At 41.4% G+C, this 27,379-nt stretch overlaps 1 protein-coding gene across 2 annotated transcripts in view; it reads right to left on the bottom strand.

The window, feature by feature from the left end:
- Positions 1 to 27,068, bottom strand: part of FBXO11 (F-box protein 11) — a 70,595-nt gene extending 43,527 nt beyond the window's left edge. For both annotated transcript variants that reach the window (XM_081903854.1, XM_081903855.1), the window contains exon 1: positions 26,831 to 27,068. In XM_081903854.1, the coding sequence (XP_081759980.1) occupies positions 26,831 to 27,053 (223 nt within the window). In that variant the 5' untranslated portion in view covers positions 27,054 to 27,068. The remainder of the gene's footprint in view (positions 1 to 26,830) is intronic.
- Positions 27,069 to 27,379: the final 311 nt, after the last annotated feature.

The following is a 27,379-nucleotide window of genomic DNA, read 5'->3' as shown; positions in this document are numbered from 1 at the left end:
ACACTGATCTACTGGAAGTCACACTAGAGCAGGGGTGTGATGAAGGTATATCAGCATCAATGGGTAGATTTGCTGTTTTGCTACCACAGTATGCTTTGCTACATAGTTCTGGACAAATTATTTTTATTTTTGTTTTTGAAAATATAGTTATAAATACAATGTTATTCAGTTTTGAAACTTGTCCTTTCATTGCCTCAGTATCAAGCTGTGTTCGGCTGATTTTTATCTAGAACAAATGACGAAGTAAAAACTGAGAAAGAAAAGTTAAAGGCATGTGTCAGAGCCACCCGTCTGGTCCCAGCTCACAAGAGACCCAACTCCAATCCGGTTTATTTACAGAAAGTCTTTATTGAAGATCATGGTTGCGTTTACATTCCATCTTTGTGACTCTACGTCTGTAACGTTAGACCGCTGAAGTACCCTCTGAATCTGTACCGCCTCGGCACCAATTTAAGAGGCTTGTGCTGGACCACCTCTTCCTCTCTTTCCTTTTCCGCAGGGTCTTTCTGCCCCCCTGGGTTCCCCCTCGCCGGGACTCGCCCGAGGCTGAATCCTCTGACGCTTCCGCCCCCCTCCTTCTCGCTTTGGGGCCGGGCTCCTCCCCGGGGCTCTCCTCACTTCCGCGCGCCTCTACATTTGAACTTGGCGCGCGTACGTTGCTTCTGACCTTTCTCTCGACCGCTACGCTGCTCCCGGTGCTACTCTCCACCCCTTCCGGCTGAGCGTCCTGCTCCGATCTCCTCCCCCTGTCTCCTTCTCGCTCTGCTCCCTCTGACACCCTGGTAACGCCACCCCCTTCACTCCGTTCCGGCTGAGAAGCCGGCTCCTGTGTCCAACTCCTACTGGGGCTTTTCCCTTCGCTCCCCTGCTCCTCCCTGCTTCCCCCTTGGCCTCCCTTTGGTCTGACCAGGGGGGCTCCCTTCTGGGAGTCCTCTGACTCACTGGACAGACTCATGGACGACCTTTGGTCATCGTCATCCTCCTCCTCATCTCTCTGGGATTCTTCCCCCTCGCTCTCTGTCTCCTCCCCCATCTGCTCTTCTCTCCCTGAAACCCTGACAGCATGCTACTGCATTTTTGTTTGCTTTGCCCTGGCTCGCTTTAGATGGTACACACAACACCAAGCTTAGCTCAGTGTCCCCTTCATTTCAACATGTGAGACAGCTGCCTACTCTACCACCCTGAAGGCCAGCCTTGATTCTGAGTGTATGAACAAATCTCTTAGAAGCACAAATATACATTAAATGATTCGGAGCAGACATTCCAATATGAAATTAAGATTCAAAATCCCATCTTATATTTTTGAAAAGCAGCATAACAGTGCAATCCTAACTAAGCAAACTAATGTAAAACCACAGCTGTCAACGCTTCCCTTTTTTAAAGGGAAATTCCCTTATTCCGAATAGGATTCCTCGCAAGAAAAGGGAAAAGTTGGCAGCTATGTGTAAAACCCCTATATAAGAACTTTAAATATGATTTTTCAGCATTAATATGTAACCAAAATCAAGGGTCAGTCCCTAAAAACCAGAGTTAAGGAAGCAGGCCATTGAACTATGCACTTCCTGGCCTCCGCCCTAAACCATGGTTAATAGTTATGTCTAGCATACAGTGGTAGAAGAAGAAGAGAAGAGTTTGGATTTGATATCCCGCCTTGCATGCCCCTTAAGGAGTCTCAAAGCGGCTAACATTCTCCTTTCCCTTCCTCCCCCACAACAAACACTCTGTGAGGTGAGTGGGGCTGAGAGACTTCAAAGAAGTGTGACTGGCCCAAGGTCACCCAGCAGCTGCATGTGGAGGAGCAGAGACACGAACCCGGTTCCCCAGATTACGAGACTACCGCTCTAAACCACTACACCACACTGACTCGGTACCTCGGGTTACAGATGCTTCAGGTTACAGACTCTGCTAACCCAGAAATAGTACCTCGGGTTAAGAACTTTGTTTCAGGATGAGAACAGAAATTGTGCAGCAGCGGCGCTGCAGCAGCGGGAGGTCCCATCTGCTAAAGTGGTACCTCAAGAACAGTTTCAGGTTAAGAACGGACCTCCAGAACAAATTAAGTTCTTAACCCGAGGTTCCACTGTATTGACAAACTGTCAACATTTTCATTGTCAAAAAATGTCACACATTTTAAAGCATCAGCATTATGTAAACAAAGTTAATCAAATTGGTTTGCTATTATGAAGCAACACTGACCTGAATGTGTGACCAGGGTTCATATGTACCCCACCAATATTTGATCAGTCAATTAACCAGAATGATAATTCAAGTTATTTCTGCACCAGTGTCAAGCACATTCACTTCTAAACTGGATTTGCAATTAGCTTGGGTGGCATTAAGGAAGCTAGTATAATCCTTGATCAGGCACGCTTTTGCTACCCTTCTCATATTTCAGAAATAATGCTAAGTCCCCCCCCCCCTTTAACTTGTTACTTTATCTTACAATGGGTTTTGTTATGGTTCCTTTGAGAAGTGTAGAAAGCTTTACATGGAACTCCCAGATAGTCTCCAATATAGACACGATTAGGCAAATACATTGTTGGCTTTAACAGTACTGTATAATAATATTACTTAACCTCAGATGATTCTCTTTCCAGATCAACTGAGACAATTTCTACACTAAAAAGTTTTTCCATTGAGAAGATAATCTGGACTATACCAACTGTACAGTTTGCTGTAGCAGACTGCACAAACAACAACCAGCCTAGATGGATCCATTGTAGGCTATAAAGAAGCAATGTGGGAACAAGGATAGTTTCATTAGTCAGCTAGCAAGTAAATATTAGGATTATCAGTTTAATGCATAGTAATTACTTAGAGGTGCTATGTCATTCTTAGTCAGTTTGGATACCTAGGCATCGGCAAAGGTCTACAGCGCACCCTCAGAGGTAATACCAAGACAAAAAGAAATGTTTCTAGTGTTTCCTACCTATATCTGCGCACAGTGCTTTTTCTTCCTAAAAAAATGTTTAGGGGTACTCTCATTTTCCTACTCATATTGAAATACTGCCCCTCAATGAGGCCAAACTTAGATTCACAAAATGTTTAGGGGTATGCATATCTCTGCGTCGTCGTCCCCCCCCCAAAGAAAAAAACATTGCCTGTGCACATGAATGACAAAAGATGCTTGAGTGGGAGGGAAGATTCCATTCCTTTAGGCCTCTAAAGCATATAATATGTGAATGATGCTACAATTTAGTAAATTTGGAAAGTTAGTGTTCATAAATTCAAACCTTAGGTATTATAAAACAGAAGTGACACGTTCCAATATTCAGAATTTCACAGCTGTGCTTTAACTTTTTATTGTTCAGTTTAGACGTTTAATATAAAAATACCAATGCTTTATAATCATAAAACTGTAGCCAGACAGCCAAAAGAGGGAAGGCAATAATACAGAAATGAGGCAAAAATATAATTGATTCAACCCAATGTGTTTCAAATACACTCTTTGTTAGGGGCACTAGGAAAACTAAGTAACACTTTATTTTCTATGTGCTGTAGTACACAGTGATTCAAAGTGACATTGATACAGTAGTACCTCAGGTTAAGAACTTAATTCGTGCTGGAGTTCCGTTCTTAACCTGAAGCTGTTCTTAACCTGAAGCACCACTTTAGCTAATGGGGCCTCCCACTGCCGCCACCATGCAATTTCTGTTCTCATCCTGAAGCAAAGTTCTTAACCCAAGGTACTATTTCTGGGTTAGCGGAGTCTGTAACCTGAAGCATCTGTAACCTGAGGTACCCCTGTACTGCACATGAAGGTTGGGTTGAATACATTTTATTTTGGTGTATCTACAAGGTTCTCTCATCTCATTTCAGGTATTAGTCTTGACATGTATCTGATTAAATTTCCACTAATACCACCATGCTCTTTATTTAAAATTATACTTTTACATGGGAACATATTTAACACTCTGCTCTTATTTCTCTAATTAGCCAACCAGGCTCCTCTCCCCAGCACCGCACCAGTAAAAATGCCTAACTATGCTCAGACAGCAAGTGTTCCTTCTCCAGTCCTCAAGCAGAATAGCTGAAAGCCGAGTCTCCATCTACATTCCACATACAATTTGGCCTGTATGCTAATTCCTATAAAGTACATGGGCAAGTCCAAAAGCTGTAGGTAGGTGAATTAAAGGCTTTATGGCACAGCAGCACATAGGTCATACTGAATCAACATCAGAGTAAGATTTAAACCACAAACCACAAACTGTGATTAAAATATCATGTGTAAAAGTACACGCATGAGCTGGAATGAGACCAATGAAGTTGACGCTCCCCTCATCTAGGGGGACTTCCTCAAAACTTAAGTTTCATTTTTACAGAATGGCTTGTAATGAATGAACCTGAGATCACGTATTTAAAAACCTTTAGTAAATTTGTTAAAACAAACTCTGGTTAGGTTAACAAACCTAGTTTTAAGCAGCTTGTTTTGAAACTGTCCAGAGACTCTTAAAAACCAAGGTCTCTGCATTCATAAGCCATGATTCTGTAAAAGCGAATCTTCATCCTAGTAAAATAATTTTCCTAGCCATGCGGAAAAGAGAATGAACCAGTGGCGACCACATGAGTGCAACGCTTCACTCAGGATTATTCCAGTTCATGTATTTAGCACTAAACCATGGTACTTTGGCATTACTGTACATGCTAAGTGGACCAACTTGTCTTTAAGGGCCAAACCAGACACAAAAGTCTTTATTAAAAACAACACTCTCACTAGTTCAGCAATAAGAGGGGGTGGACACTCCTTTTAGGATTATAAATCAATCTTTGCACACCTATTTTATAGCTGAACCATCAAACACATGTTTTGACACCACACAAATGCACACCTTGTTTGGCCCTAACTTTTAATTCTAAGAGAGACTGCAGGAGCCTCCTGTAAAGAAGTAGAAGCATGAACAAAAACATGCTTTGAAGAGATCTGTTAGCACATTCCAATATCCTCCATGGACAACGCCAGACCACGCTCCCTGGATTAATACTAGATCAAACCTTTTTCACAGGAGTCAGGTGACATGATTCATTCAACGCAAACACCCAACCATGGAGGTGGGGGGGGAGGCATAGTAACAGGGAAATCCATGACTAAAACAGCACAGGTAAGAGAAGGATGCAGTAAGAAGACACTGGATTATCTACAAAGTTTTTAGTTGCAAATTAATTTTAAAAACAATTGCACTTCAATAATTTTTATGTTTTTATAAGCCATCCTAGGCACTTTTTAGTGGAATGTAAGGAATGTTCTGAAAGCACATAAATTTAAGGCAAACTAAGGACTCTGCTAAACAGCTGCAAATAAAACATTTTAAGTGTGTTGTAAAGTGCAATACAAATGTGACACTAGATGGCAATGGTGAGCTATGGCAAATTCAATATATATATATTTGTGTGTGTGTAGATTCCACCTAGGTCTGGTCCAGCCTGGATGGAAAATCGCTTAGGATGCTTCTATATGCATGTGTGTTGTGTGCATGCATGTATACTATACACACACATATATATTTGTATATGTTGCATATAACAATTTCTTATTCCAGCCTCTGTCATTCTTGACCCCAGATCAGGTAACAAATGCATAATGTAAATCTAATACTAGATCAAACCTCATCATAATAAGCATAAGGAGCAGATCAGTTAATTAATTTAAATGCTTCAGAACAACAAATACTGTTTATCGTACATCATACAATCTCAATGGGATACCAGGAAAATAAAATTCACAGAATCTAAGTTGGAAGGGGTCATGAGGATCATCTAGTCCATGCCCCCTGCAATGCAGGAATATGCAGCTGTCCAAAATGGGAATCACACCTGCAATCTTGGTGTTATCAGCACCATGCTTTAACCACCTGAGCTACCCATGTTTTACCCTCAAAGGTTAACACTGTAGATGCCAGCCAAACCTCTGAGAGGAAGATACTCCACATTCGGGGCCCACCACTGAGAAAGCCAGTTCTCAAGCCATCACATAATGCGCTAGCCCTTGATGTAGGACACAGAATGACCTCTCCTTCAGATCTTAACACCCTTAACAACCTGACAGGACAATACTGGGAGAAAAGCTCCTGAATTGTGCAGCGTTTTGTAAGTCTACAGTAGCACATTGACCCTGAAGCCACTGCAAATCCCATACAATTGCAGTAATATGATTCCAGGTGTCTGACTCACTTATGAAGATTGCCACTGTGTTGTTCACTAAAGCTTTCAAACCAAACTGTGGCCAGGTCTGACCTCAAGAACTGGAAGCTGGGCAACTTGGTTTACAGCAGTGGTTCGCAATTAGCTAATTACTGAGGACCCCCTATTTTTCAAAAGCCAAGTCACAGACCCCCTGCTTTTGAAAATGTTGATAACTCTATGGTAGTTACCTGTGCAAAGCAATTCTTTGAAGAAAATTTGGGGTGGCCCCTAATAAGCAAAGGATTTTAGGTATACTGTACTAAAAAACAAACCATAAAATTTGTGATATTATCACAAAGTGCCTATCTCCAGAGAGTAGGAAAAACTTGTCTCCATTGCTCCACTACAACTGAATTTAAAAAAAAGAAATTGTGCCCCTAACTTCCAAGTGTTCTATATGCAGAAGGCTTTTTATATGAGAGAGTATTCAAACATGTTATTCCTTACTTGTAATCTGTTATGGTACATCTTAGCAAAGCTTTGCAGCATATGGTTCTGCTGAGGGATCTTGCACCTTCAAGACATAGGTGAAGGCTTGGTCAGGGCTTGTATTGGTGAGGACTGAAAACAGCTGGGATTTTGTAATGTTGATAGTAGTAGTAGTAGTAGTAGTAGTAGTAGTAATTTATTATTATTTAGTCCTCCTGTGCCCAGGTTTAATATTTGGCTTAAAGAGATTAGTTAAATACAGTACTTATATGGAGTGAGGTTTTTATTTTTGCAGATTGCCCAATAGGAACAACCAACTTCTGAATTTATTAGGATTCTGCCTTACATCTGTTTCCACCCACCCCAAAATGTATCCACATAGCTTTCCGCAGAAAACAAGCGGGGGGGGGGGGACAACACAGGCTGCCTTTTGCACTAAATAGGCCTGGGCGATGTATTGATAAATTCCTCGAGTGAAACCATCACCACCCTTGTCTCTCTACAGCTGGTGCTGGTAGGAGAGGAAAAGGTGGATAAAAATCAATGGGTTTTTTAAATAAATAAATAAATAAATAAATAAAATAGGATTTAAAAAAAAAATTAAATTGGATTTTTAAAATACAGTAAAATGCTTTTGGGGAAAAAAATCTTTCTAAAGATTGTTTTCTGTTTGAGTTACGTTATAGTCCAAAGGCTATTCATCAGGAAATAAGGTTTTAAGTTTTCCATATGTTCTAGAACTCAAGCCTAAGTTTTTTTTAATTGTTTCACCACATCAGTTAACGGACATGGATACATAGAGGGAAGTCAGCTTGCAGGAGCAAACTATAAATATACAATGTAATATAAAAATATATGTATTTGAAGTATGAAGTATATAAAACAAATAAAGGTTGTATTAAAAAAACACAAAGATGGATACATATGCTATGTTATTGTTTTAGTTAAATAAATTGTTTAAATTGTTATTAAGGAAATGATTAAAATACAGCAGAAACGTTGTCCAAATATGCACATTTAACTTATTAAACCTCACAATAATTTCATAATTATCGGTCTAATAGTATAACCAAATCATTAATTTTTTATATAACTGTAAAAACTACTCTGAAAATTTATTATTCAAAAAATGAAACCTTCCTCTGGTTGTCAATATTAAGATTATACCAGCAAGAATGCGTCTTTCTGTTAAAAAATGATTTAAATCAAGTCTTACTGACTAGTGATTTAAACCGTTAATTAAATCGTGATTTAAATCAATTTGATTTACCGTATTTTTCGCCCTATAGGACGCACCGTCCCATAAGGCGCACCTAGTTTTTTGGGGGGGAAATAAAGGGGAAAAAAATATTTTCCCCCCAGGCGCGGGGCTGGGGCGGGGGAGGCCCGCCGGAGCTTCCCCTGACCCCAGCCCCCAAACAGGCAGCTCTCTGCAAGCCGTGGGAGCCCAGGGCTGGCTCCCGCCGCTTGCAGAGAGGTCCGCGAAGCCTGGACGTGCTGAGCTCAGCGCGCCCAGGCTTCCGCATGCAGGCACCTCTCCGCAAGAGGCGGGAGCGCTCCCCCCGCTTGCGGAGAGGTGCGCGAAGCTTGGACGCGCTGAGCTCAGCGCGCCCAGGCTTCCGCATGCAGGCACCTCTCCGCAAGCAGCGGGAGTGCTCCCCCCGCTTGCGGAGAGGTCCACGAAGTCTGGAGAGCGAGAGGGGTCTGTGCGCATCGACCCCTCTCGCTCTCCAGGCTTCAGCGAAAGCCTGCATTCGCCCCATAGGACACACACACATTTCCCCTTCATTTTTTGAGGGGAAAAGTGCGTCCTATAGGGCGAAAAATACGGTAAATCAAATTCACCCTGGCAGAGGGACTCAGGAGCAGCAGCAGTTTTGCCAGCGATATAGCGCTGAGTGAAGCCGCCATCCCACTCTGCCCTCATACCAGCAGAGGGAGAAACAAGCTGTATTGACGAGGCGCTGATACAGCTTGTTCCTCCCTCTGCTTCTTTAAACTCCTTGGCTGAGGAGCGCATGGCTGCCCTTACCTCAGCCAACCAGTTTTATGGAACCCCTGCCAAGCTGGTGGCAGGGTGGAGGCTCCATGAAACTGCTCCGCTGAGGGGTGTGCAGTTGCTGTTCCCCTCAACCAAGCAGTTAACGGAGCCCCCAGTCCGCTGCTGGCTTGTGTGAGCCGGTGGTGGAGTGGAGGCTCTGCTAAAGTGCTCCCACCTGCCCACCCCAGTTATAGGGAGCCCCGATGCTTCTCCTGCTCATGTGCAAACCAGAGAAGCATTGGGGCTCCCTCAGCTGGAAAGCATGGTGCCTTCTAAGGAAGGCCTCTTTAACTCTCCTCCAGCTGAGCAGTTCAGCGAAGCCCCACTTGAGCCCGAGAGGCATCAGGACTCACTCAGGTATTTCGCTGCTGAGATATCACAATGTTGAAAACGAAGTATTGCCCAGCTCTAGCACTAAACTAAATCATCAGAGGGTGGTCTGTTGTGCTAATCACAGTGGTTATTTGCTTAGCTATTTCCCCGTTGGACTTCCAAGATGAGACACGAATCCCAAACTCAAAGGCAAGATTCACTGAAAACCCTACCACAAGCAGTGGGAGAGTCCTCTTAACTTGATAGTCCTTGAAAGCAATTAGAAGTTCTTTTCAGTTAAAAAGTAGAGGGCAAGGGAAAGGGATCCCTTACCATTTTTGTGAACCTGCCCCATGGAGCAAGCTGTTTGCACTCTGTCTATGTCTCTGTGCCCTCTCTAATCGTAGGAGCCCTAAGAAACTGTGTCAGAGGTTTTTGCCCAATCCCAGTTCACTTGCAATCCAGCAACTCTTTCACAAATTTTGCCCCTGCCAGCAAGCAGGCCTTGGTCGCAAGCAGAGGATCATCTTTGTGGCTTTCACTGTGCAATTAACAAGATAAGTGAGTCTCTGGCAGGGGATGGTGCCACAGACACCCTGGGTGTGTTCCATGGATCCCCAGGGGTCCCTGGACCCCTAACTGGGAACCAATGGTTTAAAGGTTTTACAAAGGATTTTGCATTCAGGCAGCATGATGTCTGAATTAAATGATAAACTGTTTAATCATATCTGTCAAACTTATCTGTTTTTCATCTTATCCAACAGAAGAGGCATCTCAATCCTTGTATTAAGAAGAAAAAGTAGAGAAGTAAACCTCAAAGCAGCACATGAAGGAATGTTAACTGGTGCAACTACCTTTCCCAGTACAATTTTACAAGTCACCTTTAGGGACATTTACCAGTTCTTATTTCAGATTGTGCTTCCTCACAGTTCTAACTCACAGCCTCACACTCAAACTCTGCCAAGAAGGTGGAAGAAGCAAAAAGGGGGTCAATCTCTCTTGGACCTGGTTCTCACTGACAGGGAGGAACTGATCAAGAAAGTGAAAGTACAGAAACATTGGGAAGAAAAGATCATGTCCTCTTCAGTTTCACTATACACAGGAAAGGGAAAGCGGAGTGTAGTCGGACATGCTCTCTGGACTTTAAGAAGGCAGATTTAAAAACAGCTTAAGGAACTACTGGGTAGTTTTAACCCATTCATGCATTAATTAGACTTACACATGTTAGTTATATGAGGCTGGTTATCCCACAAATTTATGGAGTAAGAAGCATGTTCTACACCATGATGTCAACTTGAATAAAATATTGGGGGGCCAAGGTTAAGCCCCAAACTGCATATTCGATCACAAGACATGGCACACACACCCCATTTGATTGGCAATGCTCATCAACTTTTTGGGGAAGCCCCCTCAAATATTTTATGGGGGGAAGAGATCTCAGCCCTAGGAGTTGGCTTCTACATTATATACAATGTGGATCAAGTGCAATGTGGTTCACTTTGCTGAATAAGTCTGCTGAGGCAAAAGTGGGGGGAAAATGTTCAGTCAAAGGTTAAGCTATTGGATAATTTGCAGTAAGATAACTGTAAACTTGAAACATTCCAAATTATGATCAGTGAAGTTTTCTGTTCAGGAAACTTCAGTATTACTGTTATGAGTATGGTTTCTATTATTAACAAATATTGGCTGGAACTCCAAAGGTTCTAATATTGTTTACTAGCTCTCCTCTCCTATTGCTTTAACCTCATCTACTGAAAATAATTCAAATAAAAATATTCTTAGAGCAATTCTGAAAAATGCTTAGGTTCAGCCTTTGGGTGACCATCAAAAAGACACCTCTCTACAGAATTATAAGTACTTAGGGTATGGTATTGTCAACACTGTTGACTCAACAGGATGCTCCTGATTTATCTTTTGAGGTCACAATGGAACATAGAGAGGTAGCAATTACTGTGATAAATAGGGCAAAAGGACTGAGCACACAAGACCAGTACACTGAACTCCACAAAAAGAATTTCACATGGCTGAACATTTCAAAATTGAAGGAACTGTGTAGCTTTGTAGCCTCTCTCATGCAAATGTATTGCCTGAACTGTCAATACTGTATTGCATTGCTTTGCTTGGATTTAAGGAAGCAAATGGCCTGAATATTGTTGTCTATCCCAAACACCAACTAGACTACCAAACTAGCCCTTTGCCCCAAAATAAAATAAAAATCCCTTAAGTACTAGTTATGGTTTCTTCAAGTTTAGCTCTTATAAAAATCAAGAATAATCAGCTCTGACCAATCTTTTCACTGAAGGCTACAAAAGGCGATATTATGTGGTCTTTCCCACAGGACAGTCTAACAGATATATTCATTTTCTGCTAAATGCTGTGCATTAAATGTTTATGCAATAAACATTTAACTAAATATGAATACATGGAACTTCATATACATTAGAAACTGTATGTTGAAGAATTATCTAGAGCAGTGATTATTAACCAGTGTGCCGTGGCACCCTAGGGTGCGTGGAATGATAGGGGTGCCGCGGGTTCATGTTCACCTTTGACCAGTCTCTGCTGGGCCAATAAGAATGGGGGCATCCTCTTCCCAGGCGCCTGGGGGGCAGTGTGAGCAGACACTTCTCGTTGGGGCAGGGGGGTGGCTCAGAGATTGAGGTGGCGGCTGCGATGCCCTGAGGGCTCCCAAGAAGACAGGAGGGGAGAAGACGCTGAAGGAACACTCCACAAGGGAGGGCATTTGAAAAGGGGTGAGAGGCTGCTGGCTCTGCAGGCAATGGGTGACATAACCGGGCTTCTGAGGCTTGGAGTGTGTTTCCTCACAAGGGAGCCACAGAAAGAACGTAGTTGGTCAAGGGAGCTGTGGACTCAAAAAGGTTGAAAACTTCTGATCTAGAGATTCTAATTTAGACAGTGAATATATACCACCACCATTATTAATTATTATTATTATTATTTTATTTTTACCTGCCCGTCTGGCTGGGTTTCCCTAGCCACTCTGGGCAGCTCCCAACAGAGGACTAAAAACAGAATAAAACCTCAAACATTAAAAGCTTTCCTGAACAGGGCTGCCTTCAGATGTCTCCATCAGTTATTATCCCAATTCAACCTAGAAACTCCTACTTTCATCTTAGGCACCAGGCAATTTTTTTACATAGTGCACACACACATTGTGATTCGTGATACAGTGGTACCTCGGGTTAAGTACTTAATTCGTTCTGGAGGTCCGTTCTTAACCTGAAACTGTTCTTAACCAGAAGCACCACTTTAGCTAATGGGGCCTCCTGCTGCTGCCGTGCCGCCAGAACACAATTTCTGTTCTCATCCTGAAGCAAAGTTCTTAACCCGAGGTACTATTTCTGGGTTAGCGGAGTCAGAAACCTGAAGCGTATGTAACCTGAAGCGTATGTAACCCGAGGTACCAATGTATATTGCCACGTCGAATATTATGAAACCGTTACCCTGATGCTGACATCAAACCAGTTTTGGACAATGTATTGATACATCACCCAGCCCAATTATAAAGATGAAGTTCCACACAAAACAGAACAAAAATCCAAAATAATAATAATCAGCAAATACTAAATTGCAGTTCAAGATTGAAAGGAAGTTCTTCACTCTGAGTAAGGACCAGTCACACTGCTACTCACTCTTTTGCTATGCCACCTTAAGATGTAACTGTAAAGGTGGAGTTAAATGCATTGATTAGAAAGGTTGGCCCACTACTGCCATATACTTCCCTGCTTCACAGATTTGTAATGCAATGCTTTCTGCACATACACTGAGTTCTATGAAGCTTACTCCCATATAAGCAAGTATAAGACTGGAGTCTAATATGGAAATTTGAATCATGCAGTTAAGTGGCCATTTCTCAGCAACACAAAAAACACATAAAAGTGACACCAAACAGCAAATCCTAAGTAGTACTAAGTAGTGTTAGAAACTGGGATAGAAAAGCCAGGAGCCAAATGGCTTCTGGGACCTGGGTTGTGGGCAACAAAACATAATGTCTAGTCACCAAGGGAGGTGAGGGGTCGGCAATGCTTTTTATTTATTATTTTGATAATCATTAATTAATATGCAATTCACTCATGTGACACATTGTTAATATCAGATTTTTAGCAGAAATTGATATATGTTTAATTAAGCGTTTACGATAAAAATGTTGGTACTATACTTCAGTTTTCAAAACACTTTATTGTTTAACTCTTTAACATATTGTCTATCCTTAACATATACTTTGAGGCATCAAAGAACATACATTCCAGGAATCCTTGAGTGTCAACCAGGCACAAAAAATGGCACCCAGACTTTTTGAGGCGCTGGCGAATGGAGAATCTTTTGGCGAAAAATGTGCCTGGCGCCCTGCTAACTCTGAGTAGTACCATTCCTTCTCATGTTTCTGATGAATGCCCAAACACCAAAATGGATAATATACTACTGTCATCAGCCATGGACTCACTCATCCATTTTGCAGCATTTGTTCAAGTTAGCAAACCACAACTTCAAGTCTAAAAATGTTGAGCCCAACAAGTAATGCCCATGGTTACAAAACATCACTTCCAGAGTTCCTATATGTAAGATGGTGCACATAAGCTATATTTTTATTTCAGAAAAGGGACACTTTCAAAATAAATCAAATAAAGGTTCCTAACAGGTTTATAAGAGATTTGAAGTAAGAAGAGATTGTTTAATTTTCTTTGTAAATTTGAAGCAGCCCAGGGAACTGTAGAGGCCACAACACACTCAACTGAGCTGGTTTCATGGGTTCTGATTTAAATAATGTTATTTTAAGCATTGTTTTTAACCTGCTGTGCATACCATGTTAATTTTGTTAATCCTGTACAACCTATCAATCCCTGCAGCCAGGCACTGCCACAATTCCAACTGCATGTTCAGAGATACAAATATATTAACTACATAAACATTTGAGACCAAAAATATATGCTATGCAGAAGGCATCTCTCTCTTTGGTTAAATACACTGAGGCTTTAGTCTGAAACACGCTTTCTGTTGTGTATTCCCCAGGCATCGCCAACATGGTGCCCTCTAGATGTGTTGGACTCCAACCCCCATCAGTCCCAGCCAGCACTGCCAATGGTAGAAGATTATGGGAGAAGTAGTTCAAAACATCTGGAGGGATGCAAGTTCCCAGTATACCCCACTGAACACAGCAGCCCTAACTCTGAAAAGTCAAGCATTGTTATTCTGCAAAACATTTTAACTAAGCATAATCTCTAGAATCTTCCTTCATAATTAAGGAGCACACTAGAATTATTTAAGGAAGTATATTGACAACCTTCTCTGTTTTTTGTTGCTCATACCTTTGTAAGTCTTCCATCAACGCCCATTCACAAATGCTGAAATTTAACTGCATAGAAGTTTGTGTTTTTCCATGAACTGGAGAGTACATTTCCATGGACGTAATGGAACCAAATACCCATTATTAGAGATCTAGACGAATCAGTTCTCCAGGAAAAGAACTATGCAAAAATCATTATTTCTTTTACAATCTGAGCTTTAGGGAAACACACATTTGCCTCAGCAGGCAGTGAAAAGACAGTTTCCAGCAATATCGCCCATAATCAGTCCTTCTGAGACAGAACCCTACCATCACAGGAGTGATACTAAAGTCATTTGCGATGCAATCATTTTTTGCCTGCCACAGAAAAACTACAAGTTTCTAAAAAGCATATGAAGAACAGACTTCCAAGTTCAGAATATAATCAATACACAAAAACAATCCAATTAGACCCCCTCCCCCCATAATAAAGACAGCTCAGTGCTGCGATACATTGCCATAAAAAATGTGCTTTCATAAAAATCAGAGTCTGAGGGGGCTTTCTGACAATCTGTTGCAGCCTTCCCCAACAGAGGATCCCAGATGCTGTTGCATTACAAGAACCATTGGCTAGGACTGACTGGGACACTGCAACCCAATACCATCAGTGCCCAAGACTGAGGAAGCCTAGTCCTATTCCTGATGGAAACAGGAAAACCAGAATTTCAAATGGACTTTTAAAAACCATGATGTCCAACTTATTCAGTAATTTACATTTCAATACTGAAAATAATGAAACTTATCCAACTCTAAAATAAATCTACCTTAGCATAAATCTGTTCACGTTTAACACATTTATATCCAATACAAAATTTGGGCAACAAAACTGTTCAAAGCTGTTCTATAAAACATTGCTCAAAGGCATAAGTCTACAACAGAATGAAAGACTATGAGAACATGCACTCCTAGATGCTGCCCCCCAATGGGAAATGGAGCACTTTTAGGAAGCAGAATCCAGTGCTCCTTCCCCATCTTTCCTGAGGGAAGGTCAGGTTGGGAAGGTCAAAGGGATGGAAAGCACCTTTGGATGGCTCATATAACATGTTTCCCTGCCCACCTTTCCAGGTCTTACATAGGAAAGGCCAGCAGGTGGAAAGAGGTTACCAGTTTTGCCCTGCACAGACAAGGCTCTTTGAGGACCTTCACTGTGCAACTCCAAAACAATCCCCATCCTTTCTCCAAACTTTGGAGTTAAAAGGCTCTTTATGTGCTTCCCACAGGCACCTGGTTGTCTACTGTGAGAACAGAATGCTGGATTAGATGGGCCACTGGCCTGATCCAGCAGGGATCTTCTTAAATTAATATGACTGCATGACAGATTCAAAATATGCATTGAGTTTTTCCAGTCTCTGTTGACAAAAAAGTCTGTGCTCCTGGAAAGTAGCTCTTGAAGGGTAACCTCTCCATACAAGAACACCATTTAGGGCAACGTGAGAGGTTACAGGTAGAAAAGGAAACCTAGAAACTCATGCTCCTCTGGTATAAGCACTTCCCACTTGTAAACAGAGTGGGAGAATACTTTGCCAACCCTATTCTTTGAGTTGAAAATGCTCAGTTAGAAGACAAGCCTGTTAAGTTTTAAATTTCTTGATAAAAATCAAAGCACTTTAAACAAGTTTCCATATTGATGCAGTCTGGTAAATTTCTAAACAGTTGAAATTAGCTGAAACTTGTGCAACAGTCTATACTCAAAAGGAACAAGCAACTCAACTACTATTAATGACTAGAGTATCTAATTGCTATGATTATATTGGCTACAGTCAGTCTTGCCCCATCTGAGCTACTAATTATGACAGATTTAATTCAACCAGTCATCACCACTCTCTTAATATTCATCTGTATGCTACAATTCTATTGGTTACAATAAATCAGTGGCAAAAGGAGACTAAGTGAAGGGGATATTGATCTCAAGAATTGTCATTGTTAGATTACATTGCTTGTCACTGTTGCAGTAACTAAAGTTTCCAAGGCCACATTCTGGCTTGGATAACAGCATGTTCATGGTTCCTCATGTTATGCTGCCTTGGAAGCAATACATGTTGAATCAACATAGCTAAGAACAATTAACAGTAATACAAGAAATCTCAAGCCATACATTTACTAACTCCTCCCAAGCCTCTCTTGGCATAGCACCAGTAGTTTCATGGTTACATTCCTGTAACCCAGTATTGATTTGTTAAATACAATTTGGCTGCTTTACTCAGACCAACTAAGTCATGATTCCACTCACTATAATCATGAGTTATAACAAATCGTCACAGGCAGCAGAAGAGTAAGTATTTTCAATACCAAAAGCATGCATTTTTAAATTTGAAAATATATCAACTGCATTATTACATTTATATAATTACTACTTTCTTCTATCTCTATAATTTTTAGCAGCTTTAAGTAACATCTAGAACAGCTTAAATAGATAATGTCAAATCAACCAAATCTACGAAAAGAAACATACAGCACTGCTCTGACACAATACACAGCGCTGAAGGTTACTGGCTTCTTTAATTTATGCGCTGCTTCACATTATCATTCCAGCATTCAAGTCTGTACATGTGATATTGCACCCATGGCTCATGCACACTCCCCCACTGCACCTATAAACTTCTTAAACTGGAGTCTATGCATGTAACTCCCTAAGTGAATAGGCATTACAGTGGTACTTTGGTTTACGAACTTAATCCATTCCGGAAGTCCATTCTTAAACCAAAGCATTCTGAAACCAAGGCGTGCTTTCCCATAGCAGCGGCGGACTCAATTTACAAATGGAACACACTCAACAGGAAGCGAAACACATTTTATTCCAAGGCAAAGTTCACAAACCAAAACACTTACTTCAGGTTTGCAGCGTTCTTAATCCAAGTTATTCATAAACTAAGCTGTTCTTAAACCAAAGTACCACAATACTCATATGGTCCTCCAAGTTTTCTCCACAATGGACAGAAAGGTCAAATAGGCTAGAGATTCTTAAGGAATTTGATCTTTGAATTTGATTCTAGCATGAATTGAGCTAATCTGTACCTCTGAAGAATACTATGTAGTCCAGAACTTTGTTGTCCATTGGCTTTCACACTTCCCAAATGTTCTGACTTAGTTTTCAATGCAAGGCATATCTTCAGAGAAAATAAGTGCAGAAATGCCTATTGAAGTAGATTTTTTCCTGCACACACAAGATGTAACAGACTTATGGGTGAACACTTATGTGACACAGATCAGAAATCAGACTGCTTCATTCATTATTAAGTAGGGCTTATGTATAAAGTAATCTATGCATATAACTTCCAATTCAAACTAACGTTTCCATGCCTAGTGTGGAAGACACACCTGAGGCTTGTTGTAACTGTGGGGGGAAAAAATCAGTCCTCCACCAGCAAGGTAGGTCTGCCTACCTTCTCAACTGGAAGTAAATCACTCTACATTAATGACTGGTCCAAGATATTTTAGTGTTTAAAGTAGGGAATCCAAATGACACCAGCCACATCCTGCTCAGTAACGGGAGACGCAAGCCACCAAGAAATTACCTTGAGCAACTACAATTTGAATGGGGCTTAAGATAATTTCCTATTAAATTATGCCCCAAGGTTGGATCTACTGACCTTTGCAGCACCAAAATCTGCTGCTTGATGAGGTGATTTTCACCATTCCTTTATGATAACCTAGTTCTGAATATCATAAAGATCCAAGATCTTCATTGTTAATTACTGTAGGAAAGGATCATTGGAAGACAATGAACATCACATCAGAGGATGGGAAGGACTTTCCATCCCAACCCCCCAAAAACAACAACTCCATATCACCAATCTGCTCTAGATTCCTCCAACCATTTGAAGCAGATTGTTTGTTGCAAGCAGGGCATTTGCACTAGTGGAAGTATGTTACGAAGGCAGAACATTACAATAGGATATCACTGTTGTACTTTAATGAGCTAAAATCATTCCAGTTATACCAGCATGATTAAAATACACTTTAATAACACAAAATGCATCTACCATTTCATTTTATACTATGTTTTTATAGTACTATTAATGAAGTGCTGTATGTGACCAGTTTATGTTTATTCCTACTGTATCTCAATATTATAACCTGTTGATTCCACACACACACACCCATATTCTCCTGTGGATAAAGAATGCATCCATTTTTAAATATGGTACCTCCTATGCCTGAAAAAAGAACACATCAATTCTTCCCTATTACAGCAAATTATCTACTTTTCCAGCACAATCCTACTCAACCTATCTGTCATCCTGAGTACAGTACCTTTATATTGATGCTGGGCTAGTATTCTATTTGTTCATTTGTTCCCTCTGTGGTTCCCAGTGAGTTCTGTTGCTGCTTGGTTGCCATGTTTGTAGACCTGCTCTGACATCTTGCCATGGAAACAGTTCATAGGATGCAGACTCAGGCAGAGAGTTGCATCAGGGGATGGGGGTACTTTCTTCATAAGCATACAAAGGGATGTATTGAGGGGGGCAACTGTCTGTCTCTCACACAAATTTTCTCATTCTCATTTGTGTGTGTGTGTGTGTGTGTGTGTGTACAGGCAGAGAAATGCAGTATGAGAAATTATTGTGATTCAAGTTGACATCCCAATCTTGACCATAACTGCTAACATTGCCAAACCATGTTCTATTTCAGCCTCTGCAAGATCTTTGTAGGTAGAACCTTACACAGGTGGTACAATCAGCGCTCAATAAAACACAGCCTAAAATGTTGCATAATATAGAAATTTCACTGTGTTCAAAGCACATTTAGTATTGCAGCCAAAGTCTAACATATACAGAACTAACAAAATGTATATGATGGTGAAACATCAAGCCTACCTCCGAAGTAATTCTAAAAATGGTTCTTTCCTATTAAGCCTACATGCAGTTGTTTTCCATATGGAAATCTCTAATCCTAGACTAATAATAATAATTATAATTATACTCTGCAGATCTGGCTGGGTTTCCCCAGCCACTCTGGGCAGCTTACAGCATATATAAAAATGTATTGTACTTTCTATACAAGACTGAATTCTCAAAACATCTGATAAGCTGCTGGTAAAAATAAATAAAGAACTACTACACAAATGAAACCTGCATAATTACTTTCAAAGCATTGCACAAGAGCTAATCTTAACTGGCCACAAATTTGAAGTACTGGATTTATTCATGAGTGAGAGTCAAGAACCCTGTTTTCTTTTAAAACCCACACCTCATCTTGTTCATTGAGACACAAATAGACAAAAAACTTATTTCTTAAAAATAAAACTTTTCAAAAAGACCTGCTTCCTATGTGAGGGCACCTTTAAAAACAAATTGGAAACCTTTCAATCAATCAAGCTGGTCAATCAACTAGACACTGCAGCTCTAACTTTATCATCTTCTTTCTCCTTTTAACAAAAGTACAAACTTGGCCAGAATTTCAACTAAACAGAACAGTAGTTTTCAAATTATGTTCCAGGAAACCTTGGAGTTCCTTAGAAACTTTTCAGAGATCCTACCTACAAGATGATCCCTAGTGGTATAAAAGCTTCCCTGAAAGACTGCCTAATACTGATGCTATCTTTCTCTACAATGTGTAAACGCATGAGTGTGTTTCTGAGCACACACTCAAGAGCAGTTTGTACACAGACCTAACCAGTAACCTAACTGAACTAAATGTACACCCAAGAATATGATAATAGTCAACAAGTGAGAACTCCCAAGAGGCAAAGTGTCTGGAATCTACTGGAGTAGAAGACTGCATCCCAAGACTAACAGAAGCTGGTTCAAGTGCTACAAGTGCACATTACCATGTACTAGGAAAAACTGACCACATCAATAAATCCCAAAACCTGTCATCTTAGTATCTTCCTGCAACTCCAATATACCATGATTTTAACATTGTATAAGCGCAATATAATATTCCACACCCTAAACTAAGTTAGCTTAGTCCAACCACTATTTGCTAGTTCAGCAAATATTGGAAACAGGCTGAAAGACTATAAAATATTAAAGACACATTTAAAAATATCTACCTAATGGAATCCAACACCCTTATATTCCAAAAGTAATATACAAAATCCTGGTTCTGCTGATGATAAGGACATTTCAGCAGAAACAGGACCGCATCCCCAACCTGTAAATGTTCTGAATTAAAGTTTATCCTCTCGGTTCACATTTTTGCTCTATGCCACTGTACTTATTCATTGTTCCACCTGGCATGTTGGAAGCCCTCTTTAAAACATAACTATATTTAAAATTAAATATGTGGTGGGGGGAAAATGCAGTTTGTCTACATATATTTGAGAATGATATGTGAGTACAAGCAGTATCACCGGGTTATATATTAAAGACATACCTCATAAAATCAAACAGAAAATGTCAATATTTGTTTCGAAAATAAGCAAGTGGTGTCTCACCATCAAGGACACAGGCAGCAAACTTCACCACTTTCCAGCTTTTCTGTAGCTAAAACTAAGCAGATATGACCACAGCTACTTTACAGAGGTCATCCCAGTTTATGAGATGCCATGATGTCACACAGCACAGTGTCAATCTATCAAACAAAATGGTCAGTGCTAGGAGACAAAAATATCTACAAACCAGCACATGCCACACATTGTATAGGCACACAAAAAAAAAACAAGCAGTGAGCAGCAAAGTGGCCTCATAAATTTCCAACTCAGGATCAGGTATATAAAATTATCAGGAGAGATATGAGATCTAGACCCATGACAAATGCTTTAATTAGAACTAAGTCCATGGAGTTTCTTGAATGTGTGGAAGACATTTCCATATGTGCAAATGTGGACCTCCTATATCTGCCAGTTCTCTCATACAACATTCTGAAGTGTCTCCGTAGGCTCAACTCTTTGGCAGGATTGAGCAGTTGCAGTAGGAAGGGTGTAGGAATTTACAATACTTTGAATACAAACTTTCATTAATGCAGCTTTCTTAATTTAAAAATGTTTCCCAAAAAAAATGAAAATCAGTATTATGAGAAATAGAATGACATACCTAACATCTTGCTTTCCCAAGAAATAATTCCTTAAGAATAATTCATACAACTTACAAGTAACACATATATGCATGTTAGTAGCCTATACACACACACTACTGTATATTCACTAGGCAGTTGAATGAAATACACCTTAGTTTTAAGTCACATGTTGATTAGTTCTGCACAAGGCCTGCTGCCTATAATAATTTTAAAAGTGCCAGTATTGTGTTTTTCACCTTTTTAAAAATGAAACATGTAGTCAATAAATCTGGTGGGATGAAGAGAGATTATCCAATTTAGCATGGGCAATACAGATATAGAAGCAGATATCTGTGCTTAGTTCTTGGAAACACTGTTTGCAGGAGATTGTGAGGTTTTCTGGTAAAGTTTGGAAACCAAACAGAATTTGCCTTTACCTCCCCTGCAGTGACTGGAACAGAAGACACAAGCTTTACATGCCAGTGGCTACTGGGAATCTGGATTCTTGCACACTTACATACAAACGAGTGCTGTGTGTGGTCTCCTGTAGCTGGATCATAATAGCGGCACTGAACACACATCTGGTTCTAGCCACTGGATCAAGTCCACATGTATAGCACAAGATGGTCACCTTTTCTACAGTATGTGGAAGCATGTCTTCACCTAAACAGATTGTTGCTGCTGGGATAGCTCGGTTGGTACAGCATGAAACTCAATCTCAAGGTTGTGGGTTCAAGTCCCACGTTGGGCAAAAGATTCCTGCATTGCAGGGGGTTGGACAAGATGACCCTCACGGTCCCTTGCAACTCTACAGTTCTATGATTCTATTATAAAGGTGACAGCACTAACTAATATGATTAGTAAACTACCCTGCCATAAACAAGCAGCATTAACCATGCATAGTGGAGGTGTATCTAGCAATCTGGCACACAGTCTTAAGTAGACTTCAACTTCAAATACATTGTTGATGCCAGTATTCAGCACATGCCTTCTCATTAATTAACTCTGGATTCATGTCTGATGTGTAGTAAATGTAACACATATGAAAGGTAAGGATGAATATTTCTGACCTTCAGTAAAGTCCACCACATATCTGTACTATTTACAAATTAGTCCACATGAACTCAACTATATAGTAGAATCAACAGTGAACAAGGTGCATCAGGCCAGACTATCCCACATATCCTTACAAAACTAAAGACAATTAGCAAGTTACTGTTATATTGAGACATACAATTCATACAAAGAGTTTGTGTTTTTTACTAGATCATTTGCTTCAAGCAATTCTTGAAGTCTATACTCATTGTAAATAACATGCTTGATGGTATAATTACATAAGAATCAATTTTAAGAAATTAACCAGAGAAGTCAGATCACACAACTGTTTTTAAATCAATGTTAAAAGGCCTAATTTAAAAATCAATCCATATTCTATTCCCAATATCACCCTAATTCAGCTGAACGGATCTATGTGTGGAAGCAAGATCCTGAATGTATATTGCTTGCTGGATCAGGAACTATGAACACAAAAGTCCACAACAGAATGTGCATCCATCTATCCCCACTGCATTGCTTGCAATGTTATTACATTCTTTTGTAACAAGTTATATATAAAAACTGCTTAAGTCACAACTAGGTCTGAATTAGGTAGAATACATAGACTGGGGTTCAGCAGGTATCATTTGCCAATTTAAATTATTCTCATGATAATGCTTTTACTATAAATCCCTAAAATGGAATTCTACAATATACTACAGGAGACAAAACTATGTACAGTGGTACCTCAGGTTAAGCACTTAATTCATTCTGGAGGTCTGTACTTAACCTGAAACTGTTCTTAACCTGAAGAACCACTTTAGCTAATGGGGCCTCCTGCTGCCGCTGCACCGCCTCTACACAATTTCTGTTCTCATCCTGAAGCAAAGTTCTTAATCTGAGGTACTATTTCTAGGTTAGCAGAGTATGTAACCCGAGGTACCACTGTATATTAACTTTAACATATTTCCAAGAGATAAAACATCTAGCATTCAGTCTAAGAGCCATATTTCTAGGATAGCACTAGAAAGCACCATAGTCAGGATACAAATATACAGACAATACTGATGGCTAAATAACTGGGTCTGGTGACTAACACCTGGGTTATTTCACTAAGCAGTTTCTCTTCCAAATTGGCTCCTAAATTTTGCCCTCCCTCAAAAAAGAAGTTCATCTTGTAGTAAAACATTGTAGCACTCCAACTGGAAAGCCAGAACCTTTTTAGAAATATCATAAAACTAATTTGAAAATAACTCAGCTGAAGTGAATAGCACAGATAGATATAAATTCAGTACTGCACGATTCACTTCCTGTTTTGTACAGTACTGAGGATTGATTCACACAACTGCATTTTCCCCAATACTTGTAGACTTTTCTTGTCTTCTCTGATTGCATGCTTACACAAATTTGTTCACTATGTGCACAAACCACTGGCATTTCTACAATGAACAGTGCATGTATAAGCACACCTCATCACAGAGATGCTTGGAAGCAGTGCTCTTGTTGAAGAAATACACATTACAATTTGAACATTCAAATCAAGCATGCAAAAAGTATACAGATCTTAAACAAGTCTAAATTTGTTATCATATGACTTATCCCTAGAATTCACATTTTTAAACCTAGAGTGCTATTATACTCATTGCCTCATCTAATAGGTCTCTACTGTACTTCTGTTTATCTTTCTAAAGTAATTCCTAGTATCTTACTTATGAAGTGACTTATCTTCTCAATTGTTTTATAAGGTTTCTTCTAAATACAAAATAGATACATATTGCAAAGAGCAGATATACCCTTGGTACCTTAAAGTCTTGTTTGTTTGATTGACCTGCCTTTGTGACCATGGAAGGCCAATGACTTTGCGTCTTCAATCTTAAACACTTAGAATTAATACTCTTCTCTTAGTGCCATTTACTTCTGAATAATCAGGCTTATTATCCCAATTTAAAAGATACTTGAATCTTAGAACACCCAGAAGAGATCCAAAATTAAGGAAGAACAGATGAATATATATTTTTTAAATGGTCAATTTATTAATATCTCATTGAGGAAAGATATTACCACTGACCTTTAAAAGTCTGAGTAAAAAAACTCAAGCACACCTTCATAAATATACTTTCCTTGGTGTTTCACATGAGTAAAGAACTGGAGGAAATTTTCAGGCCCAAAAATCTGTCAGCCACCCTAATAATTCTTATATTTAATATGTAAACACGAAAGGGCTTATCATTTATTTGGCTGCAGAACATCTCCTGCTGAGATTAACTATATGTCCTCTTAGTTGTCAAGTGAATATTTATATTATGCACAAACATCTCAATCCTAAAATTTTGTATTAAAATGAATGATATCCAGAGGTAAGAAATTAGTACTGGCAGAATAATTAAGCCTGCTCTGGTGGTTAACACTGAGAACATTTATGTTGTTTTCTTTTCATGTTTTACATTTATAAGCCACTTCTGATGGACATTGCCCCCAAAGCAGCCTAGAAATATTTTAAAATGAAAACTTCCAGTTCAGTAATTAATAGAAGTATTCAACAGCAATCTTCCCTTTGCATTTTTCTCACCTGTCACAAAACCTTGCTCAACTATGTAGAAATTGTCAACACATAAGCTCGTAATTAAAAAACCTCCATGCACATGTAACACAAGAGGGCAAAAATGTACAATACAGTACATACAAAAGGAGGAAGTGAACTCCTTAAAAAAAAGGCATGATCAGTAATTATGTAAGTGATGTGAGAAAGATTTTTAATGGTTTACACAAAAGCCATAATTGGGCATAGGACATCACATCCTCTGAAAATATACAGCTATGTGGTTTGGGCAACATTCTTGTGTTGACCAATTGGGTGGGGGGAGGAAAGCCATGGAGGAAAGAAAGAATTAAAAGCGTTTCAGCAGGTTACTGTCCCTTTGTTTAATGAGTTAATGGAAGCCCGTTTTATCTTTTTTTTAAAAAACCCAAAAACTCTTTGAGTTTCAATGCAGTTCTTAAGACTACAACATTTCCCCCTCTAACGTATTATCCCCACACTCTCAAACAAAAGACAACAACGGCTATGGGTGTTTTTGTTAAACGTCTTAACCACCGTACCACAGGTCATTCTCCTTTTATCATGCGATAGGTGCGACACCGGCGCATAAAAAATAAAAAAAAATCCAACCCACCAGATAATAAATGCAAAATGTCTCCTTCGATCCCACCCCTGTTCTTCTCCTTTAGAAAATAACCCTGCGACGACAGCACACCAACACAGGGAGAGAGCCCCAGCCAATTAATATGGCAACAGTTATGCAGCTGAGCGAGCGATCACCCTCCCCGCCGCGGGCCGCCCAGTAATAGAAACCCCCAAGACCCTGTTTTTATTTATTTGCACGATGAACGTTTAAAGCCTCCATTACGGAAAAAGGAAGGAAAGAAAACAGGGGAGGAGGGGAGGAGGAATAAGAAGAGGAGGATTCCCTACCACGACTACATTCCCAGTTCTTTCAGACAATGGTGCTTCCCTGACTACCTCCAATCTGACAACATTTTTACACTAGGCCCAGGACCAGCACGCACAGGCAGGGAAGCGAAACCTTCGCACGCGCGAGAAAAGGAGAAGGCTCCTCGGCTGCCAGCCGCAGCAGCCTGACACCAGGAGCAAATATTTGTGGGTTTTTATTTAGGGCGGTGGGTGAACTGGGTGGCGGTGGTGGAGGGGAGAGAAGAGGCGGAGGGGGGCGGGTGGAGGAGACAGGAGGCAGATAAATAAATGGCCGATGATCTACCCGGACAGAAAACGGTCTGCGATTCCTCTCCTCGGTGCTGTGCTACCCCACCGAACGACACCCCCTCCGCACACACACACAAACCCTCCCGATCTCGCTCTCTCTTTTTTTTCCTCCGGGCCCCGGGTAACCAAAGCCACACTGAATGCAAACTGCGCAGCAAAAACACTGGGGCAGGGCGAGGGAGGGAGGGAGGGAGAGGAAGAGGAGGAGGGGGGGAGAAAGAGCAGTTCTTGTCTCCATGAGACACCATTACAAAAAGAGGGAGAAAGAGGGAGGGAGGCAAGCAGGGGGTGGGGGCCGAGAGGAAGAGTTGGGAGGGGACGGAGAGAATAAAAGGAAAGGTGTCAACATAAGTTACTGGGATACACGCCGTGTCCCGGACACGGGGGTTGGGGGGGGGTGGAAGGGAAGTGGTCTCCCCACCCTGTGGCCAAAAGAGAGAGAGAGAGAGATCCTGGGCCTCTCTTCTCTCCCCCCTCCCTCAGAGGGGAACCGAAAGGGGGCGCTATGCTCTCGGACCCCCCCCCCCACTTCCCTACCTGAGAGGAACCCACAACGAGCCTATTTTTTTTAAAGGCACCCAGCCCACCCACAAACCCCCAATAGGGCCCGAGCCAAACAAAGCGCGGCCTGTACGCCTTGCAAGGAGAGGGAAGGGTGGGGGAAACAGCGTCGCCTCGCAGTTATATGAGGGGGGACCCCCCCACCCGGTTCCCCTCCCCACACACACCCGCTGCCCCCCTCCCACCGTACCCACCCCCGGCCTCTTACCCCTTTCCCCAGCGGCGACGGCGGCGGCTGCGGCAGCAGCGGCGGCGGCGTTGTTGTTCCTCTCCGGCGGTGGCGGCGGCGGCGGCGGCAGTTGCAGTGGCTGCTGCTGCTGAGGCGGCTGAGCGGGAGGAGGCGGCGGCGGAGGCGGCGGCGGCGGCTGCTGCACCGGGCGCGGCCTGGACACTCGCCTGGGTCTCCTGTTGGCGGCTCGGACCGAGTTCATTTGCCGGCTCGGGCGGGGGGAGGAGAGGGGGTCGCTCCTCCGGGCTCCGGTACTCGGGGTGGGTAGGGGGGGAGGAGAGGGGAGAGGAGGGGGGAGAGGAAAGGAAGGGACGAGGGAGCCCCCCCGCCGGCTGAGGGGAACCGGCCCGACTGAGAGCTCGCTCTCTCTCGGTGGAAAAGAAGGAGCCTCCTCCTTGCTTCTCCTCAGTCGCCGCTCAGGTCGCTCCTCCGCCGGCGGCGGTTAACGAGGTTGCGAGAGGGGGGGGAGATGCTCGTGCCGCTGGTGACCCCCCCTTCTCCTCCTTCCTCCTCCTCGTTCCCCTCACG

Source organism: Podarcis melisellensis (genome assembly GCF_964234715.1).
Source record: "Podarcis melisellensis genome assembly, chromosome: 3".
Lineage (NCBI taxonomy): Eukaryota > Metazoa > Chordata > Lepidosauria > Squamata > Lacertidae > Podarcis > Podarcis melisellensis.
Note: the sequence above shows the minus strand (reverse complement) of the source record. Positions and strands in the feature narration are given on the sequence as shown.